The sequence below is a fragment of the Podarcis filfolensis genome (genome assembly GCF_964270895.1).
Source record: "Podarcis filfolensis genome assembly, chromosome: 9".
NCBI lineage: Eukaryota > Metazoa > Chordata > Lepidosauria > Squamata > Lacertidae > Podarcis > Podarcis filfolensis.
This window is the reverse complement of record NC_139610.1, coordinates 30,962,232-30,988,301: the sequence shown is the minus strand read 5'-3', so window position 1 is coordinate 30,988,301 and position 26,070 is coordinate 30,962,232. Positions and strand designations below refer to the sequence as shown.

General features: G+C 42.1%; 1 protein-coding gene across 13 annotated transcripts in view; it reads left to right on the top strand.

Annotated features, from left to right (window-relative positions):
• Nucleotides 1-6,587: 6,587 nt before the first annotated feature.
• WDR17 (WD repeat domain 17) overlaps nucleotides 6,588-26,070 on the top strand; it is a 52,503-nt gene continuing 33,020 nt past the window's right edge. For 2 of the 13 annotated variants that reach the window (XM_083631029.1, XM_083631027.1), the window contains exons 1-4: nucleotides 6,588-6,719; nucleotides 18,810-18,938; nucleotides 21,686-21,869; nucleotides 22,860-23,090. In XM_083631029.1, the coding sequence (XP_083487155.1) occupies nucleotides 18,816-18,938; nucleotides 21,686-21,869; nucleotides 22,860-23,090 (538 nt within the window). In that variant the 5' untranslated portion in view covers nucleotides 6,588-6,719; nucleotides 18,810-18,815. Of the gene's footprint in view, nucleotides 6,824-13,312; nucleotides 13,512-15,484; nucleotides 15,731-17,660; nucleotides 17,896-18,809; nucleotides 18,939-21,685; nucleotides 21,870-22,859; nucleotides 23,091-26,070 lie in introns of those variants that run through there. The other 11 variants (XR_014552135.1, XR_014552137.1, XM_083631024.1 and 8 more) reach the window with 10 other exon arrangements.

The following is a 26,070-nucleotide window of genomic DNA, read 5'->3' as shown; positions in this document are numbered from 1 at the left end:
CAAAGTACAGTCGTACCTTGGTTTACGAACAGCTTAGTTCTCTAAAGTTTTGGCTCCTAAACGCCGCAAACCCAGAAGTGACTGTTCTGGTTTGCAAACTATTTTTGGAAGCTGAACATCCGGTGAGGCTTCCACGGCTTCCGATTGGCTGCAGGAGCTTCCTGCAGCCAATCAGAAGCCGCACTTTGGTTTCCAAATGTTTTGGAAGTCGAACAGACTTCTGGAATGGATTCTGTTTGACATCCAAGGTACGACTGCATAAATAAGAGCAGGGAACTATGTGTCTCCAAATATTGTTGGACAGCAACTCCCATTAGCCCCAGCCAGCATGGCCAATCAGGGCTGTCTTTAACAGATGTGGCGCCGGGGTGCAAATATCTGCCCAGCGCCCCCAAATTACCATGAATGGTGGGGGTGAAGCTACGCACTGCCAGCCATTGGGGGGGGCGCAACTCTCCCCCATGTCGCTGCAGGAGAGCAATCCCCGCAGAGGCTTGGGAGGGAAGCTGCACACCTGCCAGCCATATGGTTGGTGGGGCACAGTTGGTGGGTGTGCAGGGAAAGGGGAGGCTGCTGGCAAAGCCGCACAGCTCCCCCACTCGCTGGGGCGCCCCTGAGAGGCCAGCGCTCTGGTGCGATGCACCACTAAGCCCTATGGGAAAGATGTCTCTGTGGCCAGTAGTAAGGGATGATGGGAGATGGAGTTCAGCAACATCTAGAACACCACCAATTCCCCATCCTGTCTATATATTTATATAATATCAAAAGCTTTTCTAAAACGTTAGCACTGTTGCCATTCTTATTACTGCAACACAGGGCTGAGAGGAATGATGCAGGCTTCAATTCCCAGATGGTACTAGATAAACAAGAACTGGCCCTAGAGATAAGTCTTTGTACCTGCAAGTTTTGCTAATTAAAGTAAAGACTAGCTTTGATGGCATAGAACTAGGGGAAAGGGTTAAATCCCATACTTCACAGGTTTGGTTTAGGTCCCTTGAAGCTGCTTTTTGTAAGGAAAAGGATGTCAAGAGTTCCATTCACAGAACTTCCATGTCACATCTAATTTGACTATAATGTCTGTTATGCTACCCAGGAGACAGTAACAATTGAAAAACAAAGATTTGTTTAACTACATCTGAATACTATGAATCCCAACCCTACCCAACACACACATACACACAGAGAGAGAGAGAGAGAGAGCGAGCGAGAGAGAGAGATTACTTAACCTATTATGCTTTTGTATTGGCTGATATTCTAAAGTCAAAAATAATTTTGGCTGCTTTTTGTACACTGAACATAAAATCATGGCTCTTTATTAACTGAATATAGAAAGCCCAAGAAGCAGTAGTACGGTAAGTATAAAATAGGGTTGCCAACTAAACAAAACCCAGTAAGTAAAAGCCAGACCTGTTCTTGATCCTTTCATAGCAGCCTGAAGATTTTCACAGCATGGAGATTGCAACTTTAGAGAGTGCTCTAAACATCGAGAACTCTACTCAAAAAGTCGCCAAACAGTGGCTTTATAAATCTGTCTCTTAGCTTAGACCTTTTGATGTAAATACATTAAGTCTTCAAAAAGCAAATATCTATTTACTATGCATTGTCCAAAGCCTGACTTTCTGTAAATTAGTCTCCATGAGGTTACATCACATAATACTTTTGTTGTTGATTTCTACTACTGTTGCAAGGTTATTCACACTGCAAAAACATCCATCTTATAACATTATTCTGATATGATCCCACCTACCTGAAACTATATGTATGCATATAAATTCAGACAATGTGTCCATGTCGGTGGGAAAAGAAAGAAAGCGACCTCTGCTGACCAAGTAGTGCTGCTGATTATATTTCTTCCTCCTGCTTTCATTTAAGTAAGCTGTCCAGGAAAAAAAAGCCAAAACTATCTAGAAATGCTATTGAACACTACTACTGAGTTCAGAACAGGAAATGGCAGCATATAGATTAGGAGCACCATAAAGACAGAACTGCATGGATAATGTAACCCCCCTCCCATGGGGAGATAATCCTGCATGCCACTGCTAGAAGCAACTGACAAGGTGAGGTATATGAAAATTATGGAGGGGTGGGTGAGAAATAATATCACATTTTTTTAACATGGCTGCAATCCTGAACATTAAATAGTGGCATCTAAGCACAGGATTGCATTAAAAGTATTATTTCTATAGTCAAATAATTATTATTATGTATAGATTATACATACAATGTAAATTCCTCTTCAACTTTTGTAACATAAAAATTCTGTCCAAGTAGGCCTTCCTGCAAATCTAGTAGAGATCATGGCGGTAGAATCCAAACATACTCGCTCAGAATGCACAATGTTAAACTCTTGCTTCTTCTGAAAAGCACTGCTTTGCTCAATTAAAAGTAGTTATGTTCCAGAGAAGCAGGATATATTCTAAGCTCTTCAGTGTGCTGAAAGTAGTAAAATGAAAGCAAAACACACTGTTTCTGTTAATGTAGTTGCTGTTTGAGTCCTGAGTATTCACACTGGAATCTTCTAGTTCAAATCTCTGTTTAGATGTCAACTCACCAGCTAGCCTTTGGCACAAGTCATTGTGTCTTCTTAGCTCATCCTCCATCTTTGACACATAATGCTGCTGGTCTACTTTATAGGAGTGTTGTAAGGACTACTAAAAAAAACTGTATGAAGTAAAAAAAAATACCACATGATATTCATCATGGCTAAAATATATGTGTTAGAAGTTTTTTGGGGGGAGGGGGGGTCAAGAATCCCTTAAACTCATGGTTGCTAGATCCTCCCCATAATTCCTGGATTTAATAAAAGTTAGAATTAACCAATGCTTAGAGCGTTAAACTGAACGTTAGACTTTAAAGAGCTGGGTCCAGCTTTCCCTGTCCAGGAAACAACCTGGGAGAGGAACCATCAAGGGGAACAAAGCTAATAATGGCCGAGTCATCAAGAACACCATTAGGAAGGTGAAGATTATGCCAGAGAAAGAGGGGTGGGGGTCTTTCTCCAGCTGTGGGTTAGTGGGCAGAAGCAAAAGGCTTTAAAGCAGGGGTCTGCAAGGTTTACCTCGCCTGGGCCGGTTCACTCCAGCAGAGTGGGCCAGATTGCGCACACACAATTTTCGGCATCTGCGTCTGCACAGATGCAATTTTAGGCATCTGCATCTGTGTAGACGTGATTTTCGGCACAGCAGAAGCGAGTCCCCGCGCCATGCCACATCGGTTTAGCGCAGCGCGCAGGGACTCGCCGAGTGGATGGCTCAGCTCGGGGGCCAGTTAAACAACCCCAGTGGGCCACTTGTGGCCCATGGGCCTTAGGTTGCCGACCCCTGGTTTGAAGGGTGTAGGATTTTAGTTTGGGTGGTGTGAGCAAACAGGAAAGAAGTTTCATTTTTGCAAGCTGGGTGGGAGGCATTCCAGGACCTAATGCTGTATGTCTGTTTTATTCTGCACAGAGGTCAGATGCAATGTTTTGGGGATCTCTTGGAAGCTGAGGCTTTAACAATAAAAGGAAGAGGACCCTCTTGGGATGTGAATGCTCTGAACTCTCCCCATCTAGCCTCAGATTGTATATATGTGTAAATTAACCATATTTCATAAAGACACCACAGTCTCCGCTGTTCCTCATTGTGCTAAAGGAAGCACAGACCCTAGTAAGTGCACCTGCATGGCACCCCTGGAATCTCGCATCACTCAGAGGTTGGGGTGTAATATATTTTTCCTCATTGAATTATTTTGGGACTTGCTTCTGATCATTGTTTATTTTCTTAAATTTATCATCATCATTTCCCCTCCATTTGTATGCCGTCTTTCTATCTTACAATACTCAAGGCAGTTTACAAGCTGAAGAAACAAAAAATGTACATCTTGTAACAATCTAATGCAATACAAAAATGTGATAATAAAACATAACTTTAAAATAAGCAACCTACATAAAAAAAGAAACATTCAACAATCATTAGAATAGCATAAAATAATAACATCAGCATATACAAGTTAAACAGAGATTCACTCTTAACAGTTACAATAAATAATTTCTAAACTACAATAAAAAAATGGCAAGCCACAGTACATCAAATAATACAATACAAATTGAGAAGCAGAGACTAGAGGGTGGAGCAAGGCAGGTGGAGGAAGGCCTTGCCTGATGAAGTCTCTCCCCTCAGCTCATTTTTATACCTCATCTTCCTTCCCTCCTGAAATCCAAGGCACACAATGTATATTGAAAATTCCCTGCAAATCAGCACACAGCAGGGGAGAAGGCCAGGCGAAAATGTTATTCCTTGATGGGCTTTTCTTCCTTTTTGACTTGCAAGCAGGTTTAACATTTTTGTTTTGCTTTATGGGAAGCATTCAGAAATAGACTTTCACCTGCAGTCTGAAGATATGCTGTCCAGAAAACTGTCATCTGATCACATGACCTCCACAATAAATAAATAAATCCTAGGTGCTATGTAGTGCAGATCAACCATCTGACAACTCTGCAAGAGGCATCAGTGGGCTGGACTGGCTATGTCCTGCTGCCTACTTGGCTGCAGTCCAGACCAGCCTGGTCAGGCAGCGGGGATGGAATTCCCAGCAAAGCTGTGTGTGGTCTCAAATAACAGCAGCCACCATACCATATGCAGCGATGACCGCTTGGCGACCGCATCTGGAGGAAAGAGAGAGGAGGAAAATTAAAACAGAGTGAAGGGAAAGCACTAAAAAGAGAAACAGTTCTGCAGAGCCACTGATCATGGGATGAGCTTGTTTACACAAGGTTTCTTTCCTGAGGGAGGGAGAGATGTAGCAGTGGCATTACCTTGCTGCACAAGCTCATGGGCTAGAAAGGCAATCTTGTGGGGGGAAAGAGGAGGGAGGAATCCTGAAATAAGAATGGAGGTGGAGGCACCATAAGGTGGTTTCACTTGGAAGAATGGGGGAAATAAGTGGGCTTGAATCTGGTGAAAATGCTCCCAACAAGGGAGGGTAGGCCATGCATGTGTAGCATTTTTGGCAGAGTTGTTGAGCTTCTTTTAGTTTTGTTGAACTTCTTTGGCAAAACTGCAAGGAAAAAATGCCATTTTTGAGCTATTTTTATGGGAAATAGGCAACAACGGCACTGCCAACATACGTCCGGATTTTCCCAGACATTTTTGCCAATTTCCACACAGACACTGCTGTCGACTGCAGTATTCCGTGTATGTCTGGGAAATTCCAGACGTATGTCAACCCTAAATTAAATCAATATCTCCCTACCCAATCAAACTATGATCTGGAAGTATGGTAAATCCTTTTGTAAGCATCTGGTGTCTACTGCATTATTAAGTCCCACCAGAGGTCACTCAAATCATAGGTTTGAAATCAATTCGGTATATTACTTTGATAACATTTTGCTCACATTGATTCATATTATCTTTCCTAATAATTCATATTGTGCCATCAGTTCAAACAGGTTTGAATCAGTGGGAATGGGAACTGTGTAGTTCAGCAGAAATTTGTACACTCACTGCATATATGGGGGCAAACTTCTGTGAAACACCCCCCTCCCCATTCTTTGAACTTGAAAACACGGGCCTTGTATTATGCCATATGTGAGATGCGAGTTCACTACACTGATATATATTTTCACTGCCTGATTGTGTGAAGCAGATTCTGTCCCTGATGTGCCAGTAGGGTTTTGAGAGGAGCCTTCTTTCTCTTTGCAGTTCTGCAGAGCTCACAGACCCAAGAGGAATAACTCATCGCAGATCCAATGCCACAAACAGAACATTTCATCTCACTTCTGAGCACAGTGTTTCCAATGGAATAAATTCGCACAGCACTGAGTCATCAAGAGGCGAAGAAAAACAAGTGGAATGATTATCATTTTATTACACTGGTATACAGTCTTTCATTTATCCGAAGATATCAGGGTGGCTCATGGTATAAAAACACAATATATAAAACACAAAAGCATGTAATAAAACAATAACAAAAACCACAGAACAAATAAACACCCCCCCAAAAAAAACACATTTAAAAAGGGGTATAAGATGGTAATCAACCAAAGGCCTGGTTGAATGTTTTCGTCTGGCTCCTAAAGGTGTATAATGAAGGCACCAGATGAACCTCCTTGGGGGAGAGCATTCCACAAATCTGATAGCACCTTAAAGGCTATAAAAATAAAAAATAGGGCACAACCTTTCATGGAATAGGGTCCATTTCCTCAGATGCGTGGTATATTTATTACTATTTCATTTATCCACGCATTTTTAAAAGTTCCCTTTCCTGACCATGGTTACCTCCCCAATAAAACCTCGCACCAGAAGAAAGAGGTGGGGGTTACAAGTAGAAAAAAATGAGGCATGCAAGAAAAAGTGAGCGTAGACGAAAGGGGGGGGGGAAGCAAAATTCACCTTCCAAGGCCGGGCCGCCCGTGATACTGTTTGTGGGCTAAGCCTTTCCCCTCTCACCCGGCCCGTTGCCTTGGCAACCCGCCCGCCCCTACCGCTGCCGCGACGTCCATCACAAGAACGCCACGCCCCTTCATCGAGCAGCCAGCAATCCGCGCGAAGCGAAGGGGGCGGGCCCAGCCAGTTGCCAGGGCAACGAGGTTGGCCTCCCGCCTGCGGCGGCGGCTTCTTTTCCTCCGCGTCCTCGCCGCGCTGCGCCTCTCTCGGAGCTGTCAGCGCGCGCGGAGTGCGCGCGCGTTGTTGTGCGTGCGCGGGCAAGTCCAGTAGCGCCCGCCAGCGCCTCGCCACGGGCAGGTAGGCAGCAGGAGGACGGGCAAGCGAGCGGAGCCGAGAGCGGGTTGGTGTGGCGAGGAGGGCAACCTGTAGCCCTTCATGCAAGCAGGTTGTCTGTGTCCCAGGTGGGAAGCGGGCGGGAAAGGGGCCTCGCTGACCTTTCCTAGGTGGGGAAGGAAGCTGAGGCGTGACATGGCTGTTGTCGTGCAGCCTGGGAGCCCTTGCAGCCACGTTGCGGGAGTCCTGCCTGTGCTCTGCTGGCCTGGCCGCCTTTCCCTTTGGGCTCTATTTATCTCGCAATTCGTACTTGGCTTGTGGTCCCGATTCCAACCCTTCACGCTCTTCTCTCCTGCTCATGATATTCATCTGTAGCTCTTGTGCTTCCTTTCGTTTTTAAGTACGTTTTCTGGCAAGCGTTTCGGATTAAGATGCTTGCTCCCCCCCCCATCCAAAAGGACAGGGTGGGTTTAACTTTTTCTTTTTAAAGGGGGGGGGGGTTAGAATACTTTACAGTTCCATGTTTTGTGATCCGTGTGCACATGGGAAGTGGCTATTGCAAACAAGCATTTTTTTCAGGCAGTAATAATAGAAGCGTTTTGAATTTTGTTTTGTGTTTGTACAAGCAGGGTTTCTGACAGCGTGCCATCACTTTAAAAAAACAACTTGTTGCATGTAGATTTGAAGGAAAAGTGTATACAGTTTTTGGTATAAAAGGGCAGGCATAGTGCTGCAATGCTTTCCCTACTTTGTACTTGTCTACAACATTCAGAGGTGTAGCTGTGTTAGGTGGTGTTAGGAAAAACAAATTGTCTTAAAGGGTTGACTGTGGCATGGGCTTCCTTGGACTAGAGCCATCAGATGTAGGCTCCCATCCAGGAGACTACATACTGCAATAAATCTGTTAGTCTTTAAGATGTCGTATCTACAACATTCAGTGGTTGAAATGAGAGAGATGCTGAACAATAAATAGCAACAATAGAGTAAGGCAAGCACTCAAATAGATCACAGAACATTCAAGCAAACTTAAAGAATGCGATGTTGTAAGCCAAGTACTGTATTGAAGAGCCAACAACTATCCCCACCCCCATTCAGTTGCATGATGAAATGTGAAGTCAGTGTGAAGTGATCTCTCCATGGAACTGGGTTGTTTTAAAGACAAAAACATGGCGACATTGAAATTCTGTGCTTTTGAAAAGCTGAAAATCCATTGCTTGCTTAATGATGGCACTGGGAGTTGGCAATGTACCGGATCCCTTTGAATAACCCATTTGTCTAACAGTGATATCTGCCCAGAGTGCCTGCTTGATTTCTTGGAGAATTAAAATGCAAAATGTTTAAACATGTGGCTTACAATGAGATAAGAAAAATAAATTGGAAAGTGGAAGAAGTATGTGCAGTGTGAGTAATGATTACTTGTGTACAGATATACACATCCACAGGAGCTCCTGCTCCCCCACAACTGGCCTGGTTGGCTCTGCTCATTCTTACCTTTCCTCCTCTATCAAACTTAACACTGGTTTCTTCTCTCTTCATCTCCTCCACTCCACCTCACTCCAATATTTTGGGCAGCTTTTGGCTAAAAAAATGGGTTTTAGGCATATGAGATATTCCTCTACTTAAATGTAGATTTGGTGCCTTTTCTAAAAAGTGAGTTTATTCTTTTTAAACTTGAAAGTGCTTGTTGTTGTTGTGTTGTGTTGTGTGTGTGTTTTAATAATAATCACAAGAGCCAGCCAAAGAGCATGCTGCTCAGCCAGCTTCTTGAAGAAGGACTCATAGCTAAGGTCTATGAAAAAAGTACATCTTGCCCAAAAGGGGTGATTGTGGATCCCCAGTGAGTTCCCCACTCAAGCTATGTACATTGTGCATCAAGTGCATTTGCAAAGGACCGTTAAAAAATAACTTGTGGAAGTGCTAACTAGGAAGAGAGTTTATTTGTAGCCTTATGGTGAACTGCATTCTGACACTGCTTATAATCTGTTTAAAAACTGCCTCAGAAGTACAGGTGACTACCAGTCCACATGCTAAACTTTCATGCAGCACACTATGTGGTAATCCACAGAGTTAGAACTGATGTACTGTACTGTGTATGTGCAGCAGAACTGAATAATTCAGTCCAGGAAAAATAGTGCTACATTGGACTGTAGCTGAGGAAACATGCTCCAGTGTTCCCTTCCTTTAAATAAAAAGAGAGAGAAACTTCTTGCAGACCAAACCCACCCCCCCAGCACACCAGAGGGATATTCCGTTGGAACCCACTAGCCAACCATTTTATAAGATTGACTTCGTAAGAGTTAAGAAGCCTTTTTTGTTACTCAGCAATTATCCAGTGAGCCTTCCTGCTGTGTTTGGATTCCAGTTATATTCATTTCCCCTTCAACTGTTTGTTTCTCAGTTTTACTAAATAAACTTGGGAGAGAAGCAACAACAGAACAGAATTTTTATAGGAAGCAGTAATGCTTTCCAGTGGGATACTTGGGGTGTCCTTGGGTTGGTTCTTGATGTTATTGGTGGTATGGTATTTTAGTTATAGCATTAAAGACAATGACTAGACTGAATGCCTGTAGAAAGCCTAAACAGGAACGGTTATATTTACGTATTTCTATCCTTGAAACATCAGAGCTTCTCTGAAAACATTTTCACAAAACTCTCCTTCCTTTCAGCTATTGTTTATAAACTATCCTTCTCCAACCTAGTGCTCTCCTGGTGGTTTGAACTACAACTCGCATCAGCTTCAACTAGGACAGTTGTGCCTCATGTTGGATTTCATGGCTCTAGTAGCCTAATTTTTGAACTTATGGGGAGGGTTTTTTCCCCTTCCCCCTGCCTTGTGTAGCATCTTGCTTTGTTAAGAGATCTGGAGAGTACGAAAGCTTTCTATAATTTTGTGACATTTTGGTCTGTACCATAAAGGTATTACTGAAATAAAGTTTCAGTTAGCTTCATATGGGCCTAGACTTCTTTTAACTCCTTGTATAAGGTGCTAAAAGGATTTCTGTGGCAGCAGCTTCACCTTCAGATTCTGAAGTTCTGCTTACTCTGTTAAGCTCCAGGGTGCTCCTTAACACTTTTTCAGTTCTATCCCCTGGGCCATCATCGTTTATATACTTGTGAGTTCTCGCACCCTAGTCCCAGTGGACTGCTGCCACATAACACTTAGCTTGTTAAGCAGATTAAGCAAAACATTTCCATAAGTATGGTATATGGTTGCAGGGGTGCCCAAACTTTTTTCAAAGAAGGCCAGGTTTTTTACAATTTTACCCCACAGTTGTTGAGTTGTTTTGTTTTTTTTTTTTTGGATTTCCCCCCGGTCATACACTGCCACGGGGGCCAGATTAAATCAAACAGAGGGCCGGATTAGGCCCCCGGAACGGACTTTGGACTAGGGGAAGTTTATGCATGCATCTTATGAAACCTGGACTTTAAAAAGGAACTTGTTTGAATGTTTAAAACTTGTGTATACTGTAATAATGTTACAATGTCTTCACTTTATATGCAGGCCTGGATCCAGGGTTTGATTCTGCAGAGTGTGTTGTGTTCTTATTGCCTTTTGGTATTAATTGGAGGCTATGTGGTTAGTGCCATGTAGAACCATAGACTTTTAAGCAAGGGTTTCTGGGGTCTGGACTGGCTCGGTCACCATGGTGACACTAATCACAGAATTAAGTAGCAATGCATTGGATGGGATTTGTGTTTATATCTCCTTTGAAGACTCCTGGGATTACTTTCAAAAGCTGGTCTAAATTTAGATCAAATCAAGAATATCCCCATTTATCTTTGTTATAAGTTTACTATTGTTCGGTTACGTTTTGTTTTAAATAAACGGCAATTTAAATTTCATTTCATATGTTTCATATTTCATATGTTGGAAAAAATGACCAAGACTTTCTTGTTGGAAGGGAGAAGGAATTGAGAAGTACTTGTATATTAAGCAGAAAGCCTGTGGTAGATCAATAAATATTGAAAGCATTAATAGAAATTCACTTTGATTTACTACTTCAGATGAGCCATATCATGTATGTGGTGCTGTGGTCTAAACCACTGAACCTCTTGGACTTGCTGATTGGAAGGTCGGCAGTTCAAATCCATGTGGCGGGTTGAGCTCCCGTTGCTCTGTCCCAGCTTTTTCCAACCTAGCAGTTTGAAAGCATACCAGTGCAAGTAGATAAATAGGTACCACTGTGGCAGGAAGCTATACGGCATTTCTGTGTGCTCTGGCTTCTGTCACGGTGTTCCATTGCACCAGAAGCAGTTTAGTTATGCTGGCCACATTACCCAGAAAGTTGTCTGTGAACAAACGCCAGCTCCCTCGACCTGAAGCGAGATGAGTGCTGCAGTACATAGTTGCCTTTGACTAGGCTTAACTTTAACTGTCCAGGGGTCATTTACCTTTGTACCTTTTCATGTATGCACCTTATAAGGTTGACTGAGATTGAATTTGGGGTGAGGGTGGAGTTGCTCTTTTACAGTGCAATACTATGCATGTCTATTTAAAAGTGAGCCCCATAGAAATCAGGAGTATAGGATTGGAGCATAAGTAAGTTGCCCATCTTGCCTTCTTGGGCAAGGTTCTGTAGACTATCCAGGCACTCTTGGTGGAAACTGATTTTCTAGATCCATTTCAATCCGGGTTTAGACCCAGTTTTGGCATAGAAACTGCTTTGGTTGCCCTGTATAATGACTTGTGTCAGGAGAGAGACAGGGGAAATGTGACCCTTATAATTCTCCTTCAACGCACAGGAGCTTTCAGTACCATCAGCCATGGTATCCTCCTGGAGCACCTGTCCGAGTTTGGGGTGGGTGGCACTGCCTTGCTGTGGCTAGACTTTTACAGAGGGTGATGCTTGGGGACTGCTCTTCGGGCCTGTGGAGTCTTCAATGTGGGGTTCCTCAGGGTTCAGTTTTATCCCCTATGCTGTTTAACATCTACATGAAACCGCCAAGTGGGGTCATCTGGAGCTTTGGAGTACCTTGTCAGCAATATGCTGATGACACACAGTTCTGCTTCCAGTCTTGGAATTAGTCTATTTTTTCCCCCCACTTTTAGTTGAGTGGACATTTGAAGGGAAGATTAAGTTTCCTTCTCACACCTGTCTGCTCTTTAAAAAAAATAAAAAATGCCACATACTTTCAAGAAAATATGTGGTTGAAAACATCACAATGATGCAAATTTCAAACAACTTATAGTTGCTTGCATGTCACCATTCCAAAATACAAGAAAAGAAATGCAATGTTGGACATCCATTAGATCTTAGCTCAATCACTGGCCCCGATGTTACAAAGGTCTGACTGGCCTCAACTGGAAGTTGAACATTTAGCGTCACCTATCCCATGCTCTGGAACACTATTCCAGCAAAGATTTGGCAGGGATCCTTGCTTTTAACTTTCAGGCATCTCTTCAAGACATTCTTTTTTCCCACAAACCTTTGCAGCTGTTTTGTGTGCACGTGGGGGTGTCTCTCATCAGTCACCTTAATGATTATATGCGTTTTAAATTTCATTTCATTTTTAAAAATGGTATTCTGTGTTTTAGCAGTGTACACCAGCTTGATATTTTATGATATGGTAATATGGAAATACTTCTATAAATAAATACAGTGGACGCTCGGGTTGCGAACGTGATCCGTGCGGGATACACGTTCGCAACCTGCAGCGGCGCGTCTGCGCATGCACAGTTTGTGATTCGGTGCTTCTGCACATGCGCAAAGTGTGATTTAGCGCTTCTGAAACCTGGAAGTAACCCATTCTGGTACTTCCGGGTTTTGGCAGTCCATAACCCGAAAAAATGCAACCTGAAGCGTCTGTAAACCGAGGTATGACTGTATGGGCCACTGGATTGATTGCACACAGGGGCGTCTTGCCCATAGAGGCAAGTGGCGCGGGGCGCCGGGGTGCCAAGTTCAGGAGGGCTCCAGGGAAGAGGCAGAGGCTGGACATGTCACCTCCCGACATCAGCTCGCTGCCCTCGCCTGCCTCCGCCATGCTGATCCAAAGCAGCACCCCGCCCAGAGCGTCTACCTGCTGTGGCCACTGTGGCACAGGCGCCAGGGAATAGGCGGAGGCTGGGTGTGGCGCCTCCGGGCACCAGATCGCCACCCTCGCTCGCCTCACTGAAGCAGCGCCGCGCCCGGAGCCTCCACCTCTTCCCCGCCAGAGGAGCCGCCTTCCAGCCGCTGCCTGCCTCCTCCAGCCCCGCAAAGCTGCCAGCAGCACCATAAGAAGCTCGGCAACTCTGGAAAATGCAGGGGGTGGGGGCGCCAGAGGGATCTTTGCACCACGGCACTGGATATACTTAAAATTGCCCTGATTGCACAGTGTTCATTGAGATTTAATTCCCAACACACCTTCACTGCATTAGTGCTTAGGCTGCAGTCTTATGCAAACTAACTTGGGACGGGAGTGAATCCCATTGAACTAAGAGAAACAGTCTATGTTGTCTTCTATAGCCCAAAACATTAATAAACTTCAATATAATAATATAGTAATGGTTTTGTGTGTCCCCCCCATCCTAAATTGTTCTCCTTTCCTTGTTTGGATCTCATACCATATATGGATCTTATTTGTGCTTGAATCTTTTAAAAATGTCTTCTATGAAATAGTCATAGTCATACTTGCTTTTATAGATGAGTTGATTTCACAGAGCATTGGGCTCATCTCTGTGTAGTCTCAGAAATTTCCACACAGAATCCATACTGCCTTAGCATTATTCAAGGGCTTAGTTACCATATCCTACATTTCAAATATACAATGGCTTGGATGAGTTGTATTTCATATTGGTTTGATGAAGACGATTGGTATGATGGACAGCAAAGAGTAAGATCCTTTCTTTTCTAGAAATAACTGCTTTGTATTGAATCTCACTGAATCTTTCTGCAGCGTATTGCCTGTTGTTTATAGCATTTATACTTCATACTGCAGTGCAGTGATTTAATCAGAAATCTTTATTTGATAGGTGAAATTAAAATTAATCATGAAATACATTGTTTTATAATAACAATTTGATGTTTGGAGCTAAAGGTAACCTGTCAGTTTGCAAACAGTGGAATCTGTCTGGGGTTCCGTGCTTAAAATACAATATACTGAAAAATGTTTATTTTACTGAATTGGAAGAAATTGATGCAATAGCTATGAAGGTGGGAAATAATTAAGAAGCAATTAATAGATATTAAGCCAGTTTTACTAAATGCAGCATTGAATTTTACTCAGTGTTTTTTGAAGACTGGTGTAGGCATTAACAGTATTTTCCTGTAAGAAACAGGGTTGCTATGGTGATCTTTGTATGATGTTTGGGGGGGAAATTTAAAGATATCGAACAACTGCTTCAGGAAATTATAATTTTTTATGGGTTTAAGAGAGAGTAGAGGGAGTGGAAACGTCTGAATTTTGGTGCACTGGCTGTAAGTTGCATGAAATACATCACAGTGCACAAATGCAGCTGCATAGATCCTCTTTGTTGTTATGATCAACATCTTGCAGCAGTGCAGTTTTTAAAATGGTACAGCAGGATAAAAAGATCAGTTCAATATTGTATTTTTAAAAAGTCATAGCAAGTTATAACTATGTCTAAAAGAAATAATATGAACAGAATTTATTAATTAAATATCTTTCATATCCTGCTTTTTCTGGGTAGAGCTCAAGGCTGTGTGCATACGGTTTCCACGCCATCTTCCATTCAGATACTTCTGAGACCCAGATCTGATTACATTCTGCAAGGTTGTAGCATCATGTGGCTTCAAACCTGAGAAGCTGAATGAACACAGTTTAGCACAAGAGAACAAAACAAAGGAAGATGCACTGACAATACAAACATACAAATATGCATGCCATAATTTGTGATGAGTCAGACAGATGGATCTTTTGTGAATAGTATGTATGTACACATGTACATGCATGCTGCAGCTGCATGTATATGCACTATGCATTACTCACATAGAAGTGACAGGGACATGACAGAGGGATGGAGTCTCTTTTCTTGTAACTTCTTATGTGCGTGATTGTATTAAGGGTTGTCACCTGATTAAAGAAATAAGTATTTATAAAAACTGCAGGTGATATTTTAGAAGAGCTATTGTACCTTGTGTGTGAGAGCTGGGTGGGTGCCTCCTTGAAGATGGCTCCCCCCTACACACAGCAGATAATAACATTGCTTGGCTAAAATGAATGCCCTGCAGAAATTGGTAAATGGCATTATATACGACATTTCAGTGTTTTCTCATTTGTGCACACACGAATTGTTGGAAACAGAAAGACAGCATGCATTGGATGTGACTGGCAATAAGTTGATTAATTAATTTATTTATATCCCCTTTTTCTCTCCAAGGAGTTCAAGGTGGCGTACATGGTTGTCCCACCAGTGGCAGTCCTTGGAATCTCAAATTTCAGCAGTGCCTTGTGGAATGCCCAAATTTGGTACCCCCTGCCTCTCGCCTTCCATTCTAGATCATAGTTGTGGAACCCCTGAGGCTCCATGCCCAGTGTGACCAAACTGGTCGTGCTCCCCTAAAACTGCCTCTGCTCCCACTCTTCAACTGATCCCCACAACAACCCTGTGAAGTAGGTTAGGCTGAGAGGCAGTGGCTTGCCCAAGGGTACCCCTTGAGCTTAATGCTGAGTGGGAATTCGAACACTGGTCCCCCAGGTCCTACGCCACACTGGCTCTCTTAGTTATACACAATGATAAGGAATTATTACAAAGTTAGAGCCAATACTGAGAACACAAGAGCTAGAACAGGAAGACTTCGGGAAAATGCACACTTGCATATTAACATGGTACCTCTTTGAGAGCTGTGGTTGCCAGGCTACTGACATTGCTGTGTCGTGTGTGTAGTGCTCCACCATGCTTGGACTGCTCTGCAGCATCTTTTAGTAGCAGTATTATTTCATTAACAACATCAGGATTTAATTTCCTCAGCCGTCAAGTAAAGCGGTTTCACATTATAGACAGAAAGAGGCTGCATATTTGGAATCTGCAGGGCTTTGGAACGGACATGGAAATCCTTAAATGGCTTGCAGAAAATGACATCTCTGTTAAGGTAGGGGTAACCGAGGCATCCAGCTTTCTCAAGCCAGCCCATTTTATTAAAAACATACTCATGTTCAAAGAGATCTAGAACAAATAGTCCTTCAATTTTATCACTTTTCTATATTTAGAAACGAGGAAGGGCTTAAAATATTGCTGTTGATGTAGCTGGCTGGGAGAAAGGTCTCTCTCCCTTCCCCTTTGTTGTAGCTTTGGTAACCACAGACTAGTATTTTGTTTATGATGTAAAATACGAGTGTAGCAAAATGCTTTTGTGTCACCTGTGTCTTGAATAGCTGAGACTTATTTGGCAAGGCTGATTTTATATATTCCTACTCTTGAAGAGGTTTAACTTTTCTTTTTCTTAGAGTTGCTTTCAGTTTGTGGTGAATGTGCTTCTCTGTGACTGATTTAAATTACTGAGGAAGTCAGCTAGTTCTGGTTTGGATGCATAATGTTGACTAATGGTTCAAGTCTTTGCACAATTGATTTTAGAATACAGTGGTACCTCGAGTTATGTACTTAATTCGTTCCAGAGGTCTGTTCTTAACCTGAAACTGTTCTTAACCTGAAGCACCACTTTAACTAATGGGGCCTCTCGCTGCTGCTGCTGCGCCGCCGGAGCACAATTTCTGTTCTCATCCTGAAGCAAAGTTCTTAACCTGAGGTGCTATTTCTGGGTTAGCGGAGTCTGTAACCTGAAGCGTATGTAACCTGAAGCATATGTAACCCGAGGTATCACTGTATTACTGAGGTAGGAAAAAAAATTTAAAATCCACATTGCAAGAATTTTTGGAATATTATCAGGTTTCCCAAAATGTGAGTTTTCCATGCAGAGCCTTCTGGCTTCTGAGGGTCAGAAACTACATCAAAATGGTGACTAGACAACTGGAGGAAAACTGCAATTGCTTGGTCCTCTTTGAAGCAATGCGGGTATGTCTGAAATCAGCTGAATAAGGCTGGTAGTGACAGCAAAGAAGTGGAATGGTAGAGCATCCCATTAGGTTTTCTAAGGAAGAGCAGTTTGCATGTAGGATGTTAGTAATGAGTTTTCATGCTATAGATAGGGATTCTAAAAAAGTGACCGAAAGAAGATGGGGATTTACATAAAATTTGCTTATGCCAAATGCAAATTCAGAAATAATTACTCTTATTTAAATAGAAATAAGATACATCTCTTCATCTTGGCAGAAAACTATGACCTTTCCCTGCTGAGTCTGCTGTGCATGTGCTAACTCATGGGTAGGCAAACTAAGGCCCGGGGGCCAGATCCGGCCCAATTGCCTTCTAAATCCGGCCTGCAGACGGTCTGGGAATCAGTGTGTTTTTACATGAGTAGAAGGTGTGCTTTTATTTAAAATGCATCTCTGGGTTATTTGTGGGGAATAGGAATTCGTTCATCCCCCCCACAAAAAATATAGTCTGGCCCACCACAAGGTCTGAGGGACAGTGGATCGGCCTGCTGCTAAAAAAGTTTGCTGACCCCTGAATCATGGGCAGTTTCAAGGGTTTATCTTTAAACTGTATCCGAATGGGAAGGCCCTTCAAACAGAGGACTGTCCTCTGTAAAGTAGGACCATCCTATCTATAGGTGGAAGCTGGGCTTAGATGCATAGTCGGGCATTTACCGGACTGTGTATATAGGGATAAACTTATTAATGAATGCGCTTCCTTGTGTGAATGTGTCGTTTTCCTGTCCACTTGTTTTGTCAGCATCATGTTCTAACCAACTGAGCTAACCAAAACTCTCATTTTTCTAAAGAAAGATCAGATAGATACTATGATCAAATAAATGCAGTGCAGTCCAAGTTTTTTTGCAGATCTCCATAGTGAGGGGGATCTCACTGACCCCGGACTCCCAATATGTGTGTTTTTAAGAATCCACCCTATTCCCGTTACTGTAATTTGTTTTTAATACTACATTTTAAATGGTTGTTGCCCATCTGCTGGAAAAAGACGGGTAATAAATTTAATAATAATACCAAAGAATAACACCTGCGCAAGTCCGAGATGCGCCTTCCTGTAAAGTGGCATTTTGGAGTGATGAAACTTGACTAGCCAGGTTCTGACAGCCTGAAATGTTCCATTATCAAGAAAGAAGCTGCTTCACTGGCTCAGTGATCTGCCCAAAGCCAGGGTGCAGTGCCTCTCCATCTTGGCATCCCTGCTGAGTAACAGGCAAGTGAGCAGCTGCTGCTGTATACTCATCCATCCTGCACTTTAAGCATAATTTCTTCATGTCATCTTGGGATTTCCTTCAGGCTTTTCATTTAAAAAAAATAATAATTCTTTCCCCTAGTCAATCATTTCTTCCTCAGGTGGACAGGGCAGAGAAGTCATTTCATGCATTTAAATCCAGTTTTCTAAACAATTTCTATTTGTCCAAATTGAATAAACACACTTCAGTAGACTCTTACCCCGTGTACATTTAGTTCAGGCAGATGGAAAATGTCAGTACAGAAGGAAAACCATCTCTCTCTCTCTCCATCTTCCTCCCACTACTTCATTTGAAGCAGCCCAGACTCAGCAGCTCGTTTTCAGCATTTAGTATCTAAGAACCCAGCCCATCAGTTAATGGATGTGAGCAGTGCTATTTTTCTAGAAAAAGAGGTACCAGAATTCACCACGAACGCTTCCCTTGCTCTCTTATAATGGCAGTGGTGTCTACCTGAGAAGTGCTGAAAATGAGTTCTTGTGAGTTCCTCCTGGAAAAATAGCCCTAGGTGTGAGGTGGGAAAGAGCTGGGTACAAATATATACATAGTTATCACAATGTTAATTTTAATGATGTAATCAGAAAATTAGACCAAATGTGCAAGTTTCAACGGAACTGTAATATGTATTGGAATTAATGAGTGAAGTTTGTATGAGAGCTGGCCTTTGCAGATTGCACCTATGCAGAGTCTCCATTCACCTGTCCCAAAGACCAATTAAAGAATCTGAGTTTATTTAATCACAAGGATATTTGCGTGGTTTTATTCAAGATTCTGTCTTCTTGCTTTACAGCTATGTTTTTCCTAGTTCTCCAGACTGTTCTACATCAAAGTGCTGAATGAAACATCACTTAAATTATTCTGTTTCTCTGTTTTCCAGGCAAAAATGGCACAGGTTAAGCAAGTGGGCTTATTAGCTGCTGGGTGTCAGCCATGGAATAAAGACGTCTGTGCTGCGAGCGGAGATAGATTTGCCTATTGTGCAACTCTTGCTATTTATATATATCAGGTGAGATGGATTTGTAGATTTCTCTGTGAATATTTTTCTTTCCTGCTACACAGTAATGTTTCTTAGTAAGTGTTACCGCAGGATTAAACAGATCTTTATTTATTTTAAAACAAAATCTAACTACATATAATGTTCCTTTTTAGGGAAATTTTAAATTTTGATTCTGTTAGCGGTTCATTAGTTCAGGACCAGAGTAACCAAGCTGGAGTGACTTGGAATCTGGGGTACAGATACTGCATACTGCTCTCTATCAGAACTGTTATATATTTCAAAAGCTGTAACTTAGGCCAAAAAGTCATGTGTCTCGATGTAGCAAAGGGGTTGCATATAAAACAGTAGCCCCAGATACAGATGTCCATTTATGTCTGCTTCAACAGATAAATCTGACAAGTTTCGCTGAGAGCCTATGTGAACATTGCAATTACGGTACACACAGGGGTGGATTTCGGTAATCTTTTTTAATATGGTGCCCTGTACAATTTCAAAATTTGGCATCCCCAAATGGATGGTTTCAATTATGGATCTTCTGAGTTTTGTGCCCCCTCAGCTCAGTGCCATGTGCGGGGGAACTGAGTGCTAGGTACACATCTCCAATCAGATGTGCATCCACAATCACTCCATGCATGATTCCCAATCCCATTTTGTCCTCTTGAATTTCATTAATTTCCCCAGCCTGCCTTAGGACTCCCAAATTGTTGTTTAAACTCTCACATATTTTTTTTTAATTTTTATTTTTTTATTTTTAAATAATTTTTATTAACTGGCCAATCACATCAAATTAAATCACATCACATAAATTCCAAATTACAAAGCCAAATTTTTAAATTTTGTTGGGGGAACCCATACTTCAAGATCCAAAGGGGGATTCAAATCATCTTCTTATTACTGCGTTAGTGTCCAAATCAGTCCCAATCAGTCCAGACAAAGTTCATAATTCTATCCAGTCTTATCTTGGTGTTTCCACATCATATCTTGTTCATAAAATTTCTCTTTTTCTTTTACGATCTCTTCTGTTAGTCTCCTTAAGCCGATAAGCAAATATAATAATCCTGTGTGAATTTCCCGTTCTTCCAATCTAAGTCCAGATGGTTTCCATATATCTCCTTCGTAGATAACATCACTCTTTCCATCATAAATCAGGCATTTTTTTCGCTCTTAAATCCCACAGAGGAGTTTATCCACGATATGTAAACAGCACTATTTCTCTCTTTCTCCTCCCAGACCCAAGAGCTCCAACAATGCCTCCCAAGATGGCGACGGCATTTTTAACTGCGTCATTCCAAAACTCTTAACTTTCCAGCTTTGTCTTGAAACATTGCTTTGGTTCGAAAGTTTATCTCCACACAGCCTTAAATCACAGCTTAAGTCCTTAAAGTTCTGACTTATTAGGGGAGGGGATTCTTGTTAAGTCACGTAAAAAGGAATGGAAGGTTTTTCCCCCCTCCCCCCTCAGTCATTTGCAATACCGTATCTTGTCGTATCTTCTCATATTTTATTCTTGCCTTGTTATCAGAGATCTCTTCTGTCAGCAGTCTTTACTCCCCCTTTTTCCTTGAAGTATGTGCAATTTATCTCGTCCAAATTGTTTCTTTTGAAGATTCTTGCAAACTAGAGGCGCGGATCAGAGACGGCGTCAAGGAGTGCCGGAATCCCACAGGAGGGCTTTGTGCCTAGTGCCCCCACCCCCACAAATTCGGGGGTGGTATAGGGCACAGCAGGCAAGGGCCGTCCCCCCCATAATCCTGGGGGGGTTAAGGAGGCTAATTACCCCCATCATAGCCTCCAAATTACCTCGTGTGGGTCGGAGAGATGTTATTGTCAGCCATCTTCCGATGCGCCACCTAGTGGCCCCCCATATTATTTTTTTTTTAGAGGTAGGCACAAGAGCTGTTTAAGGAAAACTGTTACCTCTATGCATCAGGTTTCCATCTTGGATTTCCCTTCAAACTGTTGCCTTCTCTTGCTGTCAAAACTGCAAAACATTGCATATGCCCACCAGATGTGCGTACATGTGCCCCCTTCTTAATCCAGGCTCATAGCTTTAAGAGATTCATTCTTTTTTGGGAAACATTTCTTCAGGAACCTAATATTTCTGTAGACATACTAGTAGTTTTATAATATATCTTCATGTGTGCAATTAAAGTGCGTGCTGTTTAAAGGCAGAAACCTTGGGCTGTATCCAGTGCCAGTCCTGCTCAGCAGACCCACTGCTGTTAACGGATGTAACTAACTTATGTCCATTAATTTCAGTGGATCTATTCTGAGTAGAACTTAGTTGGCTACAACTCTTGGAACTTAAGGTAAGCCAGATTAAGGAAGTCAATGAAAGGAAAGTTTCCCATTCCCCTCTCCCCCATGCAGCTCCTGTGCCCCCTGAAACAACTGTCTTGAGGGTTTGTGGGTTTGTAGACTCTTCTGGGATGGCGCTGCTGGGGCAAGGGAATATTGACGAGACTTGGGTATATCTCTGCCTGATTTGTGGTGATTTCCACCCCCCTCCACTAGCCACCTTTACTTCTCCTGTGGTGTTAAAGGTCTCTCTCTCTCTCTCTCTCTCTCTCTCTCTCCCTACCCTTCCTTACATCTTTCTGAATAAGATTGTGGGATGCAACCTAGTGGCTCTTAAGCTTCTGTCATACTTAAAATGCATGTGTAATTAGTTGTCAATGTTTCTCAAAGTAGCAAGATCCACATACTGTCTTTTGAGGTATATTTACATTTAATTTTAAATCTGTGTAACCTTTCAGCTGGATCATCGGTACAATGAGTTCAAACTGTGGGCAATTATGTCTGAGCACAAGAAGACCATCACAGCCGTTTCCTGGTGTCCCCATAACCACGACCTGTTTGCAAGTGCAAGTGCAGATAATTTAGTAATAATTTGGAATGTGGCTGAACAAAAAGTTACTGCAAAACTTGATGGTACAAAAGGTAAGCGAGAAATTTGAGTCTAATGACATTTATTAATAGCAAAATGAAGCCACCAAAGGCTGAATCCAGAAGTGCTGTTCTGTCAGTTGAAGACAGCCAAGGCTCCCACAAGCAGAAGAATGTGTGTGTGTGTGTGTGTGTGTGTGTGTGTGTGTGTGTGTGTGCTTTTTACTGATTTTCCACTTTAGTTCCCTACACATGCAATCTGTGAAGTTTGGGGGATGGGGTGCATCTGGAATAGAATGGGAGGTGGTGCAGGGGAGGGGAGAAGGAATTGGTGAACATCACCTTGCCCCTCTTGACATGCACACCATTTCAGTTCACAGGAGCCTAAGCATGGTCATGATAGTTTTGCTAGGATGACACAAAAAAACAAATACAGTCAGTTTCCCAGACAACAGCTTGAAACTACAAACCTCTCTTCTGTTATCCTACTATAGAAAAGAGGGAGATTGCTGCGGTGAAAACAGTTGGCTCTGCTTGACCATTACTATGAATTAGAGTAGAAAAGGCGCCAGTTAAGGTATTTTAATTTGGATTATGTGTATGTATATTTAAGGGTAGACCCTTAGCCAATTCCGCCGTTAATGCTTTGCCAGCAGTCTGCTTCAGGATGTTTCCTATGGAGGGAACAGATTACATTTGAATGGAAATTCTCTATGTTTTGTTCAGGAAGGATCCATAACCAAATAGCAGCTCTTCCTTTAAAAGAAAAATAAAAACCATGTGACCTTTCCATTCTAGTGTAATAACTTCCTTATGTGTTTCTCCAGAGAAATTCTTCCTTTGAAGAGGAAAAAAGTACATTAGAACCAGCACACATTCTCTTTGTGTTTTTAATCTCAAGGCTGAAATGTGTTCATAGAGTGAATGTCCAGGCTGAGAGATGAATGTTATTTGAGTTGCCTGTTTGTTTAAATTCAGTATCACACTATTGGAGATGTGGCACCAAATATTTTTTAGATTCTTAGATTTGTTTTTATTTTTCAGGAATTCCTGCATCTCTTAGTTGGTGTTGGAATGCAGGTGATGCAGTTGCTTTTGTCTCCCATAGAGGACCCTTGTATATTTGGACAATTTCAGGACCGGAAAGTGGTGTAACAGTACATAAAGATGCTCACAGTTTTTTGTCAGACATTTGCCTGTTTAGATGGCATCCCAAGAAAAAGGGAAAAGTAGTATTTGGACACACTGATGGAAGTCTTTCTATTTTTCAGCCAGGTAAGGGTCTATTTTATAACATATGCATGTTTTGGTGCATAGTGAAGAAAACCATTCTTTTGAGAAAACTGGACACTTGTTTTTCACGGATTTTCTCCCCCCCCCCCCCATTGCATTGCTAATGGAAGGGAGTGGAAATCTGAGTCTTGGGCAGCACAAGATTGATTTTAGATTAACAAGGCATCATAATTTATTACTACATAATAAGCACGTTCTTGGAATACAGCTGCCTTGTTTGCAAATCACAGTAAGCCAAACTGTGTCTTCCTGGGACCATGCAAAGTGGAGAGGAACTTGGACTCATTTTGCTGCTACCAGGTCATTTAGTCTTGGCTACAGATCATGGTTATGGAGGGGAGAACTTAACTGCAGCTTTGTGCTCAGATGATACGCAATCCCTGTGCTAAAAGGACCAGGGAAGAGGGAAGTAGGTGTGAGCATCAGTTCATAAGCCAGCATGTTTGCCGGGTACCAATATGCCATAGTTTGGTTCACCATGCAAACAAGGTCTGTAAAGGTTTGTTAATAACAGGCTAATAAAATAAAAATATATAATCATACATAGATGGGAATGACTAAGAATTCTGACCATAGGCGCTAACCCCTAGGGGCTGAGGGGTCTTTGCCCCCCCAATAAAATATTTGAAGGGGCTGCCCCCCCAAACTTGATGTGATTGATTATGCAGGGCAGGACTTACCTGGGCCCCCTAACATTTTATTCAAGTTGGTACCCCTGATTCTGACATCCACTTTATACCAGTTGCTTGATACATTAGTTTCCCATGTGGAAGAAAAGGTAGATATGGTGCATCATGAGGTCATAAACTGGCAGTCAGTAAGCATGGCATGATATAACTTCTCAAAACATAGATGTTTCTGGAGAGCGGCAGTCAGAACAAAAAGACTGATTGTCAGTGCTTTGGATATATCTTTATATAGCTACAAGTGTAGGCATGTGGCTTCTATAGGTTTGCTTAGATGAATGAAGCCAGTCTCTGCAAGACCATATTCATTTTCATATTGCTATAGCAACTGCTGCAGTTCTGTGTCAGTTCTCATTTTCAGAAGGAGGGATCCTTTTGATTTGTTTTTCATTCTGTTCAGTGTTGGCAGTTTAGAACCAAGCTTGTCAGAGTAGAAATTCAATCTGCACTTGGACGCGTCACAGTAAAGAGAGCTATCACGAGCCATTTTGTTCAGATTCCTTATTTTTAGCCATTTGCCCCACCTTAGACCAATTTAGAAAAAGACACATGATAACATGAATTCATTAATGAGTTAATTTTTGCAGAGAAGGTTCTGGATGCAACAATTTTATTTTCAATTGCAGGTTTAAAAATACAAACGCACAGTCACATCTCACCTCCATGTACTAGAATTGTTGAGGCTAAAATTGGATGAACCAATCAGTTCTGTTCAGTATAAATTTGGAACATTTGTATGTTAGAATGCCTCTGTGTAATCTGCATCTTACAGGGAAGCAGAAGCATGCAGTTTCCTTTTTCTTCTTTATGATGGAATCAAAGCCTGCTGGTGTATTTTTGATGCCAGAGATATGCATGGGCTCAACTTCTACACACACTAGCTCTGAGGAAAAATGGATGCTTACTTATAACTAAAAGATTAAAAACATCATGTTGAAGAGATGACCCTTAGTTTCTAATTTGTTAGAATGCATCCAGGCAATATTCGTAATATGTGTATCATACCACATTTGGGGTTCTCTTCCTAAGATCCTTTAGTTATCCCCAATCCAGAGCTCTGGATGAATCTCAAGATGTACATGAAACACTTTAAGCAGACTGCCTTGTTCACTTTCTTGCTTCATGAACATGACAGGATAGACATGAAAGTTTCTGTTGCTTCCATTGAAATGAATGGGGCATTTAGAGGCTGGGGGATGCTATCTGTGCATTAAAGTTCGTACACTTGCTTTGTTTTGCAAGGATGCCTGTCTCTAATGAAAGCTTTGAGAAGTTCAGGCAAGTGCATGCCGTTCACAAGAAGCTGCTGCAGAATTGCATCTCTTGATACTGAAGTTGAATTTGAACCCTCAGTCTTTAACAAAGACATTAGTAGGAAATTACAGTGAATGGTCTTCTTTCTTACAAAGTGCTGTTTTGCCCTCCAGAAAAGCACTGAACACCTTCCGTGCTGTAATTTAAGGCTGAGTCATTATTGAGTAACTAGCACGATGCAACAATGGCTTTTAATTGTTAGCATTTAGCGTTTTACCCAGTGCATTCACTTTATTTTCAACTAATTAGCTCTCTCTAGCTACTAGTAACACAGTGGAGGCACACTGCAAAAAGAGTGCAGATGGTTAAAGAAATATGTGAAACTTAAAAATTGGTGTTCATTCAAATGTAAAAATAAATCTGCAGAAGTCATTCTGGTTTCCTGATCCCGTGCATGTGTGCTTGCCAATAAGTCCCACTGCATCTAGTAGAGCCTACCCCATTCTGAGGATCTCTGCCAGCAGTAGCCAGTATAATCCCTCCAAATAGGGCGTTTCAGAAGTGGAACTCTGCTAAGCAAATATCCATTGGAGTCTAAGCTACCCCAGCAAGCCTCAAGTTGCAGTGGGAGGTTTGAGCCTTCCCTGGAATTGGCATAGCAATAAAAAAACCCCACTGCTTTCCCAACCAATATGTGCAACAGGGTTGTGTATTCTGGCAGCAACTCTGCAGCTCCTTTAGGTCCTATTGCTATCCAGCTGGGGTTATGGTTGTACCCTAAGCCTATAAGAAACAATTCTATTCAAAGCTGCACAAAGGCCAAAACCAGAAAAGGCTAGTTTAGGTAAACGCCGCGATGAAGAGTTCTAATCAGGGAGAAGTGCCGTCTCCCAAAAGATTAAGCAGAATTGTTACAAAAGGTATGTGGAAAATTCACGACAGAAAAAGCCCAACCCCGTGTAAAATTAGTTGAAGCAGCAAAAATGAAATCTAAAAACAAAGTTTTGCTTTCTCTTGTGTTC